Source organism: Chaetodon trifascialis, chromosome 4, assembly GCF_039877785.1.
Source record: "Chaetodon trifascialis isolate fChaTrf1 chromosome 4, fChaTrf1.hap1, whole genome shotgun sequence".
Taxonomy (NCBI): Eukaryota; Metazoa; Chordata; class Actinopteri; order Chaetodontiformes; family Chaetodontidae; genus Chaetodon; species Chaetodon trifascialis.
The window spans coordinates 7,065,332-7,083,958 of record NC_092059.1 but is presented as its reverse complement, the minus strand read 5'-3'; the positions used below and the strand labels follow the sequence as shown (position 1 = coordinate 7,083,958).

The 18,627-nt window shown below is 41.7% G+C and overlaps 2 protein-coding genes across 2 annotated transcripts in view; one reads left to right on the top strand and one right to left on the bottom strand.

Annotated features, from left to right (window-relative positions):
* LOC139330069 (cytochrome P450 2J6-like) overlaps positions 1–1,890 on the top strand; it is a 24,369-nt gene extending 22,479 nt beyond the window's left edge. Inside the window, exons 6-7 of the mRNA XM_070960798.1 lie at positions 954–1,085; positions 1,715–1,890. Coding sequence (XP_070816899.1) covers positions 954–1,085; positions 1,715–1,890 — 308 coding nt within the window. The remainder of the gene's footprint in view (positions 1–953; positions 1,086–1,714) is intronic.
* Positions 1,891–3,637: 1,747 nt separating this feature from the next.
* LOC139329948 (cytochrome P450 2J4-like) lies at positions 3,638–11,069 on the bottom strand. The gene is made up of 9 exons (XM_070960615.1): positions 10,869–11,069; positions 9,211–9,373; positions 8,903–9,052; positions 7,455–7,615; positions 6,403–6,579; positions 6,167–6,305; positions 4,935–5,122; positions 4,498–4,639; positions 3,638–3,820 (listed from the first exon to the last, which is right to left on the bottom strand). The coding sequence occupies exons 1-9, from the start codon at positions 11,067–11,069 to the stop codon at positions 3,645–3,647; spliced, it is 1,497 nt and encodes a 498-aa protein (XP_070816716.1). The 3' UTR covers positions 3,638–3,644.
* Positions 11,070–18,627: the final 7,558 nt, after the last annotated feature.

Here is an 18,627-nt window from a genome sequence, read left to right as displayed (position 1 = left end):
CACACACACAAGTCTGTTGTTTTTTTGTTTTTTTTTAACAGAAGCACAGTCTGTTTTTTCAAAAGGAAGTCCAAGCAGAGCGTTAATGTAACGCATTGGTTATGGCAATGTCAATGACAAGTAGAGTCAGAGGTGGAGTGTGAAGAGTGTCGGGGGGTTCCAGGCCTTGTTAATAAGGCTGACAGCAGATGGGAAAAAACTGTTCTTGTGGTGAGAGGTTTTGGTCCTGATGGACCGCAGCCTCCTGCCAGAGGGGAGTGTCTCAAAGAGTGTTTGTCCAGGGTGGGAGGGATCAGCCACAATCTTTCCTGTACGCCTCAAGGTCATGGAGGTGTACAGGTCCTGGGGAGATGGGAGATTGCAGCCGATCACATTCTCTGCAGACCGAATGACACGCTGCAGTCTGCCCTTGTCCTTGGCAGTGGCAGCAGCATACCAGATGGTGATGGAGGAGCTGAGGATGGACTCAATGATGGCGCTGTAGAAGTGCACCATCATTGTCTTTGGTAGATTGAATTTCTTCAGCTGCCATAGGAAGTACATCCTCTGCTGTGCTTTCTTGATGAGGGAGCTGATGTTCGGCTCCCACTTGAGGTCCTGGGAGATGATAGAAGAGATGATACAAGATGGTGAAGGAAGCCATTGTGGCACAAGCCGAGAACTTTGTGGATTGACCATACAATGCAGTCTCTGACAGATTTTACTCAGGAACCAAAGGTGTACAAATCTCTGTCTTTTCTCTTCATGCTGCAGAGAAATTACTTCCCCCAAAACATTAACCCTCTTTCTTCTGGATATTTGTGTCTAGATGGTCTGTTCGTGAGCAATGGTGAAACAGCACAGGATGGCAGGAGTAGGCGGAACAGTTTAATGAGGAAAAAACAATATTGCGCACACTGCTCTGTGTAGGTCCTCCTGTCAATCAACTGTATCCTGTTTGCATTTCTGAATAGACCAACCTTCCGGCTTCACTGAGACCAATCTGGCCCTGTGCTCTCTGGATCTGTTCCTGGCTGGAACTGAGACAACATCCACCACTTTGCTGTGGGCTTTGGTTTTCCTCATCAAACACCCTGATGTCCAGTGTAGGTGACACACTAGGCCCTACAATGAGCTACTTGAAAAACAACCATAGACAGTAGAATAGATTAACAGAACTTCTGGGGCTGAAAACAGAAGTGCTCTGAACTTGCATTCTTTCTAAGTACCAGCAGGGGGCGACCCCACAGGTGACAGAACCAGATCAGACAAAGGCACAGCAATGCGTATTCATGGCAGCTCCACCCTTTCTTTCAAAAATGGTCACTTCTAGCTCCAAAATGCCAAATTCAAGGCTTAAAAATGGCAGTCCATAAACCAGTGGGTGACATCATGGTGGCTACATCCACTGTTTCTCTAGCACACAACGATTTTAAGTCTTTTTGAGGAATGAAAAAGTTTTGTTACAGCAATGCATGGTGTTAACCTATGGGTTTTTTTTAGGGTACAACCTTGATACCCAACTTGACCTCAATGCTGTTCGACAAGACTGAATGGGAGACTCCAGACAGCTTCAACCCAGGACACTTCCTCAATGCTGAGGGAAAGTTTGTGAAGAGAGAAGCTTTCCTGCCTTTCTCTGCAGGTAAACCACATTCACCTCAATCTTTAGCACAACCTCAACCAGAATATAAGTGTCATCCTGAGCTCTTAAACCTTCCTGTGGACTCTTTAGGGAAACGCGTGTGTCTTGGAGAAGGCCTTGCCAAGATGGAGCTGTTCCTGTTTCTTGTCGGTTTGCTACAGAAGTTCTCTTTCTCCGTTCCTGATGGAGTTGAGCTGAGTACAGAAGGAATTACTGGAACTACACGTGTACCACACCCCTACAAGGTTTACGCCAAGGCTCGCTGAATTGTGCAGCATCTCACTCAACCACTTTACATCCAACTGATGTGAAACAGATGAGACTTAAAATACTTCAAGAGAGAAAACCTCTCAGTGTCAACTTTTAACGATTGTTTGATTGCCTCATGTAGCAAAGACCTGTTTTTTGTTTCGAAACCCAAATCTATTTGCCTGTTGATACAACCCTCCTTGGATAACCATGACCTGGATGAATTGTGAATCTTCACAGACACTGTTTACAGGACGTTCCCTTTGTCCTTGTATTTGTTAATGACAACATGTATAAAGATTTCATAAACATACATTCTTCAAGCCTACAAACTGTATTTGTTAACTTTTCTCTAAAGTAATGATGATCAGTTATGTCATGCATAATGAATTGAAATCATTAACAGACCATTTCAACACATTTGTTAGTGACTAATATAAGATTAATTGATTTGTGTCACAAAGCTTGTTGTATATTATTAATAGTTTGTTATTATTTTAATTACTATTACTTTCATTTAACTGTGACTGTGACTAATTTAGAGGAAGAGGAATAATTTGTGGAAGACGCTGAAGAATTTTAGACACAGTATTTTTGACGGATGACACTTCATAACTTGATTTGTGTCAACAAAGTCAGAAACTTTCAGAAAGTCAGAAAGAATTTTATTTTAATTTGATCAGTCCAACAATTTAAAGTCCTCAAGTATCGAATAATGGTGTTCAGTAATAATACTCATTATATACATTTTTTTGACACTACTGTATTCTGAAATATACCATTTTAAATTTCCCAATTTTCTACCTTCATTTTAAATATTAAGCATATAAAACTGATGTTTTTAAACAAAGAATCCTCAGCATAATACTGTAGCTGGCCACAATATTTCCTGACCTACCTGTGATAGGCACTCTTTTATGGAGTTTTAAACACAGTTTGACATTGTGACCCCTTGCTGAGGACAGGTTTAATACACGTAGGCCTGTTTTCTGGGTATAGCGTCTGCATTTGAACACATTCTGCTGAAATAAAATTTTAAAATCTGAAAGTAAATTCAAGAGTATATACAATTCCTTTGTTTGTATTTTTTAAAGTACTTAAGCATTTTTATCATTAACAAATCATATAAAGCACAAAATACATCTCAATCACACTCATTACAACATAACAGACCAATCCGACATGCAGTGGAAAGGAAAGATTAGCTGCCAGTGATTTAAGATATCCTGGATATCTGTGTCAAAATCAGTGCAGATGGGCACTTCATTTCACTGCTTGAGCAACACCCTGAGATACAAAAGTTCTGGAATTCAATAAAGTTTGTATTCCTAGTTTCTACCCAGAGGGTCGCACATTAAACAGCAAAGAAAAAAAATGACTGATTGATGTTGAAAGTGGTATTTCTCACACATACCCGACAGCACTAGCTTGTCCAAAATGTCTTTTATTTAATGTTGCTTTTTATTTTTTTTTCTTTGTTTTGTTTTTCTTAAAGAGTGTGGTTTCACATCAAAGAGACTAATTTTTATTTTGTTAAAATCTTTGTGAATAACTCAAAAACTAAAAAACTGGAATGGTTTCAGGATTGCATTGCACATTGAATTCAGTAGATTACAATGATGATGTCAAAAAGGCATATTAATTGATTATGTATTACTCATAGGAAAAGATCAATATAGCGGTTCATGTATGTTAGACAGTCAATGCAGTGGAACTCAGTGATTGGCTGTGTTGTGAAGCAGAGATGGCTCGGTTTGGGACAGCTGGTGGTTTATCGTGCTATGGCACAGACGTGGTGAGGTTTGGGCCTGCGAGTGCCTCTTAAGTCGAACTCCAGAGTGGGCTGCTCTCCAGGGGCTGGAGAGAAAGAAAACCTCTGAAGGAGGGAAGTAAAGAAGAGGAATAACTCCATCCTGGCCAGCTGCTCCCCGAGACAGACACGCTTCCCTGAGGACACACAACACAACAGATGAGTTGTATTCTGGCAATTTTTGAAAGGATTCACTTTGACCATGTAATGCTTCCACAGCAGTATCAAGTCTGAAACTTTTGTTTATCTATAACACTTCATTGTTTCAGTTCTTCAAACTAAATTGAATATAAGACAAAGAAGGCTACAAATTTTAAAAAACTGTAGTGCAGTGTTATTTTTTTTTTTATTATTGTCTATAGGAAATGATTTTATCACATTTCCTTAGCCTAACCATGAGTTTGCTATGAAGAAACTCATAGACCTGTACCTTTAAATCGATTATATTACATAGAGATGGACAGGGCACTTGCTCTGGCTCTGAATGAGGGTGAGAGGAACAGGGATTCCTTTCCCTCCTCTGCTCTCTTCTCTTTCTCTCAATTCATCTGACTGGACAATGGAACGGATTGTCTCTTTCTCATGGTGGAATCATGAACATTGATGTTAACGTTAGTGTTCGTCTGGGTTTTTTCACACAGACTCAACTGGTGTCGGATGTCCTTTTGTGTTTCTGTTGACTCGGGATGTCTTTGTCTTCCATTTTGGCTAAAGATCTGAAATAACTGAGTGTGACAAATATGCAAACATCGAAGAAACGCTTTTTTAAAGTACTGTATAACTGGGCTTTAGAGGGCTGTTACTACTTACTAACCTGCGGAAAAAGGAATGAAGGCCTCTCTTTTTCTAAATTTCCCATCATTGTCCAGAAAATGATGAGGGTTGAAGGAGTTTGGAGTTTCCCACATCAACTCATCATGAAGAACCGAGTCCAGTGTGGGCATGACCATGGTACCCTGGGGAAAAAAAACATTAACAAAAGCAGTAAATCAAAGTGATTTATTTTATTTTATTTTATTTTATTTTATTTTATTTTATTTTATTTTATTTTATTTTATTTTATTATTCTTCAAGCAAGTTTGTTTATATTAACAGAAACAGAGGAACGTGAACAAATTACGAGGTTGAATTGAATTCTCAACATTGGAAACGGCAGTTGATGAAATAATCTTAATAATTAAAGAATGTTATCAGAAAGCATTGCACTGAAAAGCTCACATAAAGAAACTCTTTCACATATGCATCATGTACCTTTGGGATTGTGAAGTTGCCGATCATGGTGTCTTTGACTGCCACGTGGGCCACATTGAGGGGAACAATGTTGCCCATTCTCTGGATTTCATGGATGACTGCATCGGTATAGGGCATGTTGTCTCTGTCAGTCAGAGACGGCAGCCTGGATGGACCAATGACAGCGTCGATCTCAGCCTGGACTTTCTCTGCACGCAGTGAAAACATGAAACAATCTGAGTCTACCTGTTGTGTATATGACTGGGGCGACACAACTCACACCCTTACTCTCCCAGTACAGACCCAACCTGCGAGAGGCCCTTTTCCTTTTTCCTCTCATGATGCCTCAGTGCCCTGCCATTTTCGTTGCGGTTGGGTGTGTGTGGGTATGTGTGTGTGTGTGGTTGTGTGCGGGTGGGTGTGTGCATAATGTATGTCTGCGGGTGTGTTGGGAGGGGTATATTTCTTTTATATTGCTATGTTATGTTTTTATTTTTGTCAAGCACCTTGTGCTGTATTTTTATGTATGAAAGGTGCTATAGAAATAAAGTTTGATTGATTGATTGATTGATTGATTGATTGATTGATTGATTGATATAATGTTAATTTCCTTACCCAAAAACTACGAAAAAACGACAAAATGTGCTCGTCAACAACCACCAGCTAATGACAACAGCATTTGCTTGGAATGCTAACAAAGCTGCTATGAAGACGTTGCACGTTTGCATGTAAACTGAGAAAAACTGAGTTTTATGTAGCCGATGTTACATTATACACCAGAACTTTCACCTGTGCCAAAAGTGCGACCTGTGTTTACATTTTCATTTGGCTATGGTGATCATGGATGCATTCAGAGTAGCAGTCGCATTTATGTTGGTGCAAACCCTTTCCTATGTTTGCATTTGTAAATACAGCTGCTCTATTCTATCGAGGAGCAGAGACAAATGAGTGGTCGGAGGTCAGCCCCCCCCCCCCCCCCCCCCCCCCAACATTAAGAGCCAGTCAGAGTCACCGCTAGCGTTGATGGCATACATACACGGGTTAGTGTAAACAAAAAGTTTTCTGAAAACGGACACGTGTGCACAATGTTATTTTGAAAACGGAGAGGGTGAAATGTCCATTTATGAAAATAGCCGGCTACGTGTAAACGTAGTGTGAAATATATGGTTTCTTTGACTACAATAAACACTAAAATGCCCAGACAACAAGCAGGCATGTGGTGCAACTGATATTACTCATGCATGCAAACACACCTTGTATGTCAGGATAGTACATCATGTATACCAGTCCCCAGATTAAAGTTGTGGTCGTAGTTTCAGTTCCAGCACCAAACAGGTCCAGTGTGCAAAAGCACAAATTCTCGACATCAAAACCAGAGTTTTTGTCCCCCCTCTATCAGTAACACAAAAGACAAAAGGTATCAGTTGACGTAATTCATTAGAAAATACAAAGAGAACAAATACAGCACAGACCCAGAAAAAACTCTCACCTCTTCCATCTCGGTGAGGAAGCAGTCGATGTAGTCTCTTGGTGAGGAGGGGTCAAAGCTTTCTTTGTGTTCCTTCATCTTGATTCTTATGAAGTTAGTTATCCTTTTTGACAGAGCCACCATCCTCTTGTGAGGTCCAGGCACCCACTTCAACAGTGAGGGGAATGTGTTATAAAGCTGCAGAGCATGAAGACAAGTACCAGATCATCTGAGAATCAGGAAATAGATCACAACTTGAACACAGACACAGGTGGGAGCCCATTGCAACTGTGGCAAAACCTGATTTGTTGTTGCTGGCTTTGTCAAACAGACACTTCTCATCAATGAATCAATGACATTGTTATAGAAAATCACATATTTTATCCATATTGTCCAATCCTGAACACAGAACATAGCGAAGTGGGTAAAGCACAGGTGTAAATAAAACAAAATAAACTCAAATAAATTGTAAAAATGCCAAACTATCCAGTAATTTCACAAGAGGATTAGATTCTTCTTTCCTTTTCTATTAATCATCTGATGAACCTTCAGATTTATGTGGTGACCCTTTGGAAGGGCCCAACCCACGGATGGCAAACCACTGGACTAAACTACGAACTGTACAGTATATAAAGTAATTAAAACAAGCTCCACCTCGACCTGATACAACAGTATAATAATGTAACGTATAATAATATATCAAGACATTTTACTGCATTTATTCAAGTTTTTACTTTTGATACTCTACATTTACATTTTTTCCAACAACACTTTTGTACTTTACCAAAGTAGAAATTTAAATGCAGGACTTTTACTTGTAATGGAGTATTTTTACATTGCTGTAATCATACATTTACTTTAGTAAAGGAGTGTTTCTTCTACCACCGGTTACACATTTTTTATCCCATTTAATGCCTTTTTTGTTTGTTTCATTCAATGTCAAGTTGATTGTGCTATTCTGGATTCCTTTTACAAAACAGTGATTAAAATATACTATTGGCTTTTTGGGTCTGGCAGGAAAATCCTGATTTTAAAAAGATTAGTGCTGTGTCTCATTTACAAAGGAAGCTCACCTGAACCAAGAATGTCCCCTGCAAGTTCACCATGTCGTTAAAGTTCTGAAGAATACCCTGGAACTGCTTGTCAGTGTACTCAAAGCGTTCACCAAACACCAGGCAGCAGATGATATTGGACACAGCATTGTTTATCAGCGACAGGGTTTGGAAAGGTTTGCCTAAAAACAGAGAGAAAATGTAGAAAAGACACAAAGAAACTAAAGACAAAGTCAAAACATAAAATGTCTGATGAGCCACAGGCAGAAGAAAAGTACCTTGACATTTTATGTATAATTATGATTATGGATGATTAACAGGTTGATGTAACAGATATACACAGAACGCCTGTCACTGCCAAAATGACGCAAATAGCTGCCCCAGTTTCTTCGATAATGAAGCAGGCAAATAAAGAGTCACGTGGATGTGGTCCATGCATGGTCCATGGTCCAATGCTCTATGATACTAGTGCATGCTTCTGTGTTACAAGGTTGAAAGGAAATCACACGTCATAAATATGCAATAAACATAAAACAAGACTAAGTTGAACCCTAGTATATGGCTGAACTGGGTGTGGCCAGTGTGCTACACTGTGGCCAAACTGTTAACACGAATAGTCACTGATGTCTTTAATGCTGATTCCTGAATATTAAAGGTCCCATATTATAGAAATTTCAAAAAGCTGAATCCACTGAGAAATGCAGTAAGTCTGTATTCAGAAGTTGTGCTTTTAAAAATTACAATGACATGCAAAATAGAAGCATAAACCTGAAAATGAGCATAATACTAGACCTGTAATATTTGTTTTTAAAGCGCAGTGAAGTTGCACATCACATGGCTGAGATACATGCTTCAAAAAATGCTATAAATGCAGTTGCAGGAACAATGCTTTCCACTGATATCTTCAGATGTTTGATTTTAAAGGACACTTACTCTAATTATAATTAGAACTATTCTAATGAGCTATTAACTCCTTCTGCTCTTTCTCTCTTTTGTTTGACTCTCTCTGCATTGAGTGATTGTTATTTGGGGTGTTTAAACTGTGTGCTTGCCTTCATGCTTCACTCCCTCATATTGAATATCAGGTACTATGCTGTATATGAAACAGAATGTTAGTTACATACTGTGTCTCCAGATTCTGTGAGTATAGGCGTAACCCTCTGAGCTGTGGGGCCCACCAGTTCCTTAAACTTGCTGGGGAAAAAGCTGTTTTTAGGAGCCGATTGTCTGGTCTCAGTTCAACTTATACGTATACATAGCTTATACATACAGTAGGTGTCAGTACTCAACTGCAACGTCATCGGTCGGTCAGTCAGTCAGTCAGTCAGTCAGTCAGTCAGTCAGTCAGGGACAGACTTTTGTGTAATAGGTTTATATGGCCTGCTTTGCCGGCAAAAAATAATGTATCATAGCAGAAAAGCATACTGGCCTGTAACTAGTTAAGAAGGATTAGCTGACTTGTTTTGTACCTTGATGACTGGCAATAGCCTCACTGAGATACTGGGTCTCCTGCTGGATGTATGGTTCAAGGCTCTTCTTCCCAAGACCAAAGTTTCTGAGTGTATGAAGAGCAAACCTCCTCTGCTGCTTCCATGAATTGCCATTCGATAACACCAGACCTTTTGGAAACACAGAACAGCATTAGACAGGAAGTAACTGGGAAAGGGGCATAACTAACAACTGACTAAATGCTAATGTGCTTAATATGGTGTCAGTCTGATGCAACCTAACTAAATATTCATCAGCAACGTTTTAAAAGAAATGCAATACACACTACCTTTATTATGAACAATATCATTAAAACTTGCTAAGACGGGGCGGTCGACGAAGTCCTCTCCTCTTTGGACCAAGGCCTCTCTCACAAACTTGAAGCTATTAATGATCACAATCCTTTCACCAAAGAGACGAAGGCTGAAAATGTTTCCATATTTCCCTGCAAGCTGAACACAGACAGCAGACTGGTGTTTTGGTTCAACACAGTCTTGGTATACTTTCTAGCTGTAGCACAAACATGCATTAGATTGATGTGGGTCATGGTTTCATGTTTCATCTCTAGATTTGACTGCTTCCTTTGACATATTGTCAACTGTAGCCTTTTAAAAGCCTTGGATAGCCAGACCAAAGTCCACGGTGCTGTGAAAGCACTATATCAGTGCTGGGCAAAGGTCTGGCTGTGTCCAGTACCCATCATACTGGGGAAAAACCCTCTGCTTTATTTGTATTCTTTAAACCAATCACAGTCGTCTTGGGTGCCACTAAGCGCAGGCTGCAGGGACAGTGTGCTTGTAAAATAGTATCGGAGGAAACTTGTTTTGGTGAATATTTGTACATGGGGGTGAGGCCTGGCAAAAACAGATCATTTGTTCAGATAATACTGTCTCAGTTGCGATGCTAATTTCCATTGATGGTAATTCCTATTACACGCTAGATATTTCCATATAGATAAAATTGATTCAGGAATTAAAGAATCAATTCTCAAAGAGAAAAAAAAAGTTGGTCTGGATTGATATCACTGGTGCGTAAATGTGTTTTTTGCATTTGACTGCTGGTGTTTAAGGTTGTAGTTATTGGTGCTTACTGGTATAAACAGCAATGTATCATATTCCACACGTTCACCATATGGTGATCACTGTCCTGTGAGAAATACCTCAAATTTGTACATGAGAGGTTTTCACCACTCATGAAGGGCATGAAAAATTGTAATCTCAACAGTAACTTGTAACTAAAGCTGTCAGACAAATGTTGCGGAGTAAAAAGTAAAATAGAGGTTAAAAAATGGATAACATGAAATTTCTCAAATACAAATACAATGAATTTGGATTAAAGTACAGTACTTGAGTTAGATTTCACTCCAGGATGCAGAGTGCATAATTAATACAGTATTACATTTTTTAAATTAATCCTGCGGCTGGAAACCAAGCTGCTACAACATCAATGAATATAATAATAATTAATATGCAGTTACTATTAAGGCTACCAGAGGCTGGTCTAGAAAAGTTCTGCAACCTCCAATTTCTTTTCCTCTTTCCCTCCATAATTTATGATCGTAATAATCTGGTCCACTTCTTAAAATGCGAGTCTGGTTGTGATTTATTGCACCTTCAGGGACATATTGAAGATAACAGATGACTACGTTTGAGGGAAAATCTGTAGTTTGCACCACAGCTGTCTATGTCCATTTCTGCCATTGTTTTGCATTTGAGTGAATGATTTACTATTTCTCCAGTGTCTGAACAGTTATATAACAGCTCTGAAATGTTGTCTTCTCTTTCTGTGTGAATCTTCTATAACCAGAGTCGTTTATTTATCAAGTGTGATAGCCTACAACGTTATCTTCTGTTAAGAGTGCAAAAATAAATCACCGACTCCAGAGGTCGTCCCATTCTGTTGTCACTGTATATGGTCTGATAGTATATTTATGGCCTATGGACATACCTCTTTGAACTGCAGGTGGATTTTGGGGGGGTCAATGCGAAGAATGTCACCAATCACAGGAAAAGCCCAGGGTCCAGGAGGAAAGTTTGACGGCACTCTGTGCTTCCAAATATCAGTGAACAACAGAAAAAGAAAGAGAAATATCAGAATAGTCTTGCCATCCACCCACTCTAAGCCAAGTACATTGAATATTTCCTCCATTTGTCAGCTTATTTTATGCTCCTCTACTTATTTCAGAGTTAGCTGCACTATCACGATGTAACAGATGCCAGTCAGGTGAATAGATATTCCCCTGATCAGTCCAGCTTTATATTAAGACCTCGGGTCAGAGGGTGTAACCTTCAAAATAAAAGCACAAAACACACTGAAAAAAGTGTGTGTGTGAGAGGGGCGTGTATTACTGACATTGTGGGGACATAAATCATTTCACACAGACACATTGTGGGGACTTGTCTTCCTTAAGAGGACAAAACGGAAGTGGCCATAATATAAATCATTTGGTTCATGGTAAATCTCCAAGAGATTATGTATATGAACGAGATTATGTAAGTATGTGAAACGTCCCCAAAAGTGATGGAAACTTGTGTTCATGTGTGTGTGAGGTCCTGTTAATAGCCAAGGCAATCAATCACAAAAACAAACTTGATAATCTGGCAAGCAGGTGAAAAGACCTGATTTCATACTGCAGGGCTGATAAAGGGGAGGGGAAACAGGTGTAGGAGTGTATGGGTGGGCGGGACTGGAGGGACAGGAGATATTGCAGATGGCTAGATGTGAGAGTGAGGTGATTGGCACAGGAGGAAAAGTTAGGGGATTTCTGCTGGACAGGAAGAGAATGGCAGTGGCTCAGAGGAGCCAAAAAGCCCCAGGTTTACTGCATGTTAATGAGTTCTGGTAATTTGATTTATTGTAAGTTTGTTGGGGAATATGCTCCTCCTTAGTACAATATCAACGCAGATGGACCCTGCATCATGAGCTAGTTTTATGGCCATGTCTTTAAGAGAGACTCTCTGTCAAAATCTAATTTCTTCTATTCATTTTACTAATGTTATGCATATTCTTAATGAAAATGTAATTAATACAGTTATCACAAATTAATTTAATCCTGGGTGCAGTGGAAATGGGAACTAATAGGAACTCTGGGGCAGTGTCGGGGGGGTATGTCCGGGGTGGGAGGGATCAGCCACAATCTTTCCTGTACGCTTCAGGGTCCTGGAGGTGTACAGGTCCTGGAGAGACTTAGGGAATGCTGTATGCTCCTCCTGAGCACAATATCAACGCAGGTGGACCCTGCATCATGAGCTAGTTTTATGGCCATGTCTTTAAGAGAGACTCTCTGTCAAAATCTATTTTCTTCTATTCATTTTGCTAATGTTATGCATATTCTTCACGAATAATACAATTAATACAATTATACAATTATCACAAACTGACACAAATGACTTAATTTCATCCTGGGTGCAGTGGAAATGGGAACTAATGGGAACTCTGGGGCAAAGAACATCTGGAGTGCGGTAGGTGGGCAATGAGAAGGGGCCCAACGGCATATGTTGCCCCTGTGGCCCCTAAAATGGTTAATCCAGTCATGATAGCAGTTTTATTAACAGAGATTTGAATTCAGGATTACTGGAGGGCTGGAATAAGGGCTAGGAATAGACATATAACTGCAATGGTTAAGGTGTGCGTGAGGTGTTAGGAAAAGCAGTACGTTATAAAGACTTGGTGAATGGATTTTATCTTAATTACTGACCTTAATTACTGAATTGTTTTACTATTGCACCGTTTGAAGCTGGGTCAAAAGCAGTTTGCTAAGTGCTTGTATTTTGAGACCATGAAACATGTTAAATATCCATCCACTGTAAGTCACACACATATTAGCTGTTTGTCTGCATTGTTGATTCAGTGACTGATCACTGACAAATGATGTGATTCGGAAGACTGGTGTCATGATTTGGCTCTGGTGTTTTTTCTCTCCTAGGTTTAACGGTGTTTTTTCTTTCCTCCGTCTCTGTCAGCAGGCGGAGCGCGCGAGAGACAGATGGGTCTGATCTCCTCAGGTGCAAGTTCATTAGACACACCTGCACCTCATCGGCTAATCAACCAGCTTCTTAAGCCAGCTTCAGTTTGACTCCCATGCCAGACTATTCTCTATGCTCTCGCCATACGAGTTCTGTTATAGCGTGTCTCTCTCTCTCTCGTGCCTCCAGTGTTTTGTAGTTTGCTGTTCGGCTTCTCTAGTGAGTTTGCTCCTAGACACCTTTAGTTATAACTACCTCCTGTGTGAGTTTTTGGCCCTTGTGGTGTTTTTGTGTTTTTTCCTTTTTTGCTACTTTTCCTGCAGTGGTGTTTTTGAGTTCCTTTTTCTTTGTCGGACTTTTTCCCTGTAAAGGTGGTTTTGTGTTCTACAATAAACTCTTTATGTTACAACTCTGCATCTGCTCCCAGACTCTTCCTGTTCACACATAACTGGCTTGTGTCCTTATTGTGCTGTGCACATGCACACAGTAAATACCCAGCTGGGTCCAAGCAGAGTTCAAGCTCCAGCCTTGCTTTTCATCGCACAGGTCCTGACAGGCCACTAGTCTTACATAACACTTTCTACTTTGGGCCTCTTCTTCCAGCATCCTCTGCTCCTCACATAGATAATTTGAAAGGTGTTTACTGCATGAGTGTACTGATTTAATGGAGTGGCTTTCTGAACTGTCATGCTTTTTTGTACACTTTTGGGTGCATGGACTTTAGTGGTTGGCTGGTGTTCAGTTTTCTGGCTGTGATAGCCTGGGCTATGCCTTTTTTTTTTTTTTTTTAGAAATGTCTTCACAGGAGTGGACTTCAAAGCAATGGTAAAGCTGAGGTGAACAATGACATTTTATTGTCCTAAGAGAAGAGTTGTGCAGAGTTGCTGTGATTTGGCTGACAAAAGGGACCCTATCAACATGATGAGCACAAGGAATAACAAAGACACAATAAGATCATAGAATTGTGACTCAGAAGTGTTTTCACACCAATTTAATATAAGATAAGATAAGATAAGATAAGATAAGATAAGATAAGATAAGATAAGATAAGATAAGATAAGATATACCTTTATTAGTCCCACAGTGGAGAAATTTCAGGTATTACAGCAGCAAAGTGGATTGCAGGAATATAGGGCATCAATTAAAAAAAAGACATTAAATATCAAACAAACAATATAAACAATATAAACAAGGAAAATAAAAATACAAAAATATGGACAACAGGTACTGATTGGATGATAGTACTCCTGACTGGAGTATTGATATTGCACGTAGGAGTAATAATACACCTGACTGAAAGATTAACATATTGCACCTTAAGTTGAGATCACATGAGCTGATAAAATAAGTTCACAGTGTAAGTGAACACAGTTGATGTGTATTATAGTGCAGTCATATTGAGTCTTGGTGAGTGTGTGGTCTACACTGCTGGTTGTAAAGTCTGACTGCTGCAGGAAAGAAGGACCTGCGATAGTACCATAACATAGTAACATAAATAAGATATATAGTATTTCATTTGTCACTTGACTACAAAAAGACCTGCACTCATGGCCCTGTGACTGTTATACTAGATCATTAGAATAGGTCATACTGTATCAACTAATAATTTCAACTCTACATATACATTTTCATCTGTTTTGTTTGTAAAAATCTTGATTTGTAAAATAACTAATGACTAAAGTTGTCATATAATTATAGTGGCGTAAAAAGTAGAATATTTACCTTCGAAATCTAGTGGAGATGAAGTGTAAAGTGGTATGAAAATTAAATATCATATACTGTTTTGTGACCACAAAACAAACTGGGTCCATCACTGATCTGAGTTTGTCCCATCAATAGCTGCACGATGCCTTCCCTGGTTTGTTGAAGTACCTGCCAGGACCTCATCAGACTGTTCACGCCAACTACAAGGAGATCATGACATTCCTGAAAAAGGAAGTGGAGAAGCACCAGGAGGAGTGGAACCCTGATGACCCCCGTGATTACGTCAGTGTATACCTGGCAGAGATGGAAAAGGTACGGGTGAAACTTGTCTGACCAAAAGTCCACCATTTAGTAAATTATTAAACTGTCATGTTCTGGGGGCACCATGACATCTCACCCAGAGTGTGTACAGTACCACGTATCAAGGCTGAGTCCTGACCACAGCAGCCTGAGTTCGATTCCTGCCAGGGTCCATCGCTGCATGTAATCCCATCCTTCTGCTGCCTTTCCTGTCGCTCTCCAGCCGTCACTATCAAAAATGAAGTAGAATTGTAACAAAATCCATCTATAACTGAAATAAAAACTAGGTTAGAAAAGTATGGCTCTGTGTACTGTGCCATAGAATGAGAGCATTTTCTGCTGATGCACTGCCAGAAAAGGAGGATCCCCAGGCAGGCTTCAGTATTGAAACCCTGCTAGTTTACACCCTGGACCTGATTGAGGCTGGTACAGAAACAACTGCCACCACTTTATGCTGGGCCCTCGTTTACATGTTGCACTCCATACAGGGTTGGTATTTCATGAATCATATTAAGCAAAGGAGTAATCCCATAAAGGTTATAGACGGTTTTGTCTTATTTCAAGTGTTTGACATCCAATGGGCTGCCCATTGTAGCTGCGACTCTGGACTTCCTATCTCCTATCTTCCTATCTCAGATCCAGGCAGAGATAGACAGAGTGATCGGACAGTATCCATCCATCCATTTTCTGTGCGCGGGTGTCTCGGCTGTCGGCTATCTCGGCTGTCAACGGGCGGGAGGCGGGGTACACCCTGGACCGGTCACCAGCCGATCGCAGGGCAACATATAGAGACATACAACCATTCACACTCACACCTAGGGGCAATTTTACAGTCACCAATTAACCTAATGAGCATGTTTTTGGTCTGTGGGAGGAAGCCGGAGTGCCCGGAGAGAACCCACACATGCACGGGAAGAACATGCAAACTTCACACAGAAAGGCCTGACCCGGGAATCGAACCGACGACCTTCTTGCTGTGAGGCACGCGCACTACCTGCAGCGCCACCGTGCAGCCCCATTGGACGGTCTCGTCAGCCCAATATAACTGACAGACCAAACCTGCCTCACACGGACGCTGTCATCCATGAGTCTCAAAAGATGGCAAATATTGTTCTTCTGGGATTCCCTAAAATGGCCAGTAAAGACACCACACTGGGATGATACTTCATACCTAAGGTAAAGGCCTACGACCAGACTCACCAAAGGAAGTACAACAGGCTATACAATTCGTAAATTCCTTCTGCATGACTAATGCCAGCATTTCATGACTTGCTTTCCAGGAAACAGCTATTAGAACAATGCTTGAGTCTGTGCTGTTTGATAAGAGTGAGTGGGCGACTCCAGATACCTTTAATCCTGAGCATTTCTTGGATTCAGAGGGCCAGTTTCAGATAAGATAAGATATAACTTTATTGATTCCACGTTGAGGCAATTCTGTTGTTACAGACAGCAATAACAGCAAGAATAAAGGAGACACTGTGGCATACTGTGGACCCTTGGTGAGGTCGTTGATGGTCCATAAAGCCAGGCGGCAGTCTACTCCAGCTCCTTCCAGCTTCCCCCTGAGCAGTGCCCTGGAGAAGTCAAAATGCCATCAGGGCCTGCAGCCTTCCTCGCTTTCACAAACACCATACCTTCCTAGTAGGCAAAGTGTTGTCCAAACAGATGTTAATGATGATGCAGGTTGTTGGACTGCACAACACTTCCCAGTCAGTGGTGTCAACGCAGTCCCTCAGTGCTACACTGGTCTCTTCAGAGCATCTCCTCACATTCCTTATGGTTGGTGGTTGTTTATTCACCAAAGGTATGTAGGCAGGGAACAGATAAACCAGATTGTGATCAGAGCGACCCAGTGGGGGGACGGGTGAGGAACTGTAAGCATCCTTTGTGTTTGCATACAGTAAATCTGAGGTTCTGTTGTCTCTGGTGTGGCATTTCCTGGGTGAAGGTAGGGAGAGTGGAAGACAGGAAAGCATGACTGAAGTCTCCAGGGATGAGGAAAAGAGACTGGGGTTACAATGTCTACAGCTGTGAAACCACAATGGGCTCTATTTTCGATTCTGCCACTGGTGCGCCGCAGGGTGCGCACCCCGCGCAGTGGCATTTTCGTGCAGTGCAGGCAGGCGCACAGCGCACTTGGTATTTTGGTAAAACGAGGCGTACAGAGGTACTACCGGATGGGTGTTGTGGCACAGTGGGGGGAGGTGTCGGCATAATCAGCCAGCGGATTTGGATTTTCGTTCCATTTTGGTCCATGCCGGCAGTGTAAAAGTGCGCTGAAAGCTCGCCACCCCAGACCTGGTCAACTGGGCAAGTGGATTTTTGTAAACCGGAGGAGTCGTGCGCTCACGTCACCAACACCTCACAGGCAGGTTTCCACAGTGTCTGGCATTTCACTGCGATCAATAATTAGCAACAGCCATGATTCAATGCAACTATCTGAGTCAGCACATACAGTCAGACCTAAATTTATATATTTAGATCAGTATCTCATCTGACCACATCGCAAGCGCTTTCGGCACGTGTAATGGTCACTCAACCTGACTGAATGTACACAGGTGAAACAGGGATGTCTGGTGATCTGTGACTCAAATTGCCTGGTGACAAACGTGTATGCCACTTTCCCCGGGTTGGCACATGACTCGTTCATCCTGGCGAATTCTAGCATCCCTACAGTCTTTCGGGGGGACACCCCTCTGGATGGGTGGCTGCTAGGTGATAACGGCTATCCACTGAAAACGTGGTTGATGACGCCATTAATCACACCTTCAACAAGACGGCAGCATGGTTTTAAATGGAGTTTTCAGCAGTGCTCGGTCAGTCATCGAATGCACATTTGGGGTCCTCAAAATGTGTTTTAGATGTCTGGAATGGACAGGTGGTTCATTAACATACAGCCCTCAGAGTGTCGGTGCATTCTTCGTGGCATGTTGCGTTTTACACAACATGGCTGTACGACGTGGATGTCACTATGAACTCACGGAGGACACATTAAGGGACTTAAGATGGAGAGAGGCCGAACTGCATGTGCCGTGTCAACTGGAGAGCAGCAGAGCGCACGGGAGAGGAGAAAGCGCCTCGCCACCCAGCCTTGTCCTTAAGTGAGTATTTGCGGTTACATTAGTTAAAAAAAACATCTGACGATCAATAATTTTCCACACTAAACAGATAGACAGTATTGAAATAAAATTTCGCGAGGCCGTAGATACGGCCACTGCGAGCCTGGACCTCCCAGACCAGAACATCAGTCTCCTCTTGGGAGAAGTTTGGGCGTCAGACGGTTTCCTGTGCGGGCTCAGTCATCCTCGAAACTTGCCATGTGCCTCGCCAGCGGGGTTTTTAAAAGTGAGGCGAGGAGTTGGTGTGATTGGACTTGGCTGTGTCAAACCCACTCCACACCTTCTCTCCTCCCTCCTTCCGAGTTGCACCACTGGGTGGTACTGAGATGAGAAGGGGGAGGAGTTGCGCCAGTGGCGAGCTGGTGTGATTGGACTTGGCTGTGTCAAACCCACTCCACACCTTCTCTCCTCCCTCCTTCCGAGTTGCACCACTGGGTGGGACTGAGATGAGAAGGGGGAGGAGTTGTGCCAGCGGCGCAGTGCATGAAAATACCAAAGTCTGCACTGCCACACCCCATCGGTGAAGCAGACCCGACTGTGCGCAACACCTGCGCCGCGCGATAATAATCTAAAATAGAGCCCAATGTGTGGGGGCTCACACACTGCTACAGCATTGCC

Bases quoted from the DNA above. Each gene is read 5' to 3' on its own strand.
- LOC139329948 (XM_070960615.1), bottom strand. From the start codon at position 11,069: ATGGAGGAAATATTCAATGTACTTGGCTTAGAGTGGGTGGATGGCAAG. The intron at 9,053-9,210 runs GTAGTGTGTATT...TGTTTCCAAAAG, and splicing joins TGATATTGTTCATAATAAAG to GTCTGGTGTTATCGAATGGC. The intron at 3,821-4,497 runs GTTAGTAAGTAG...GTGTGTCCTCAG, and splicing joins CTTCATTCCTTTTTCCGCAG to GGAAGCGTGTCTGTCTCGGG.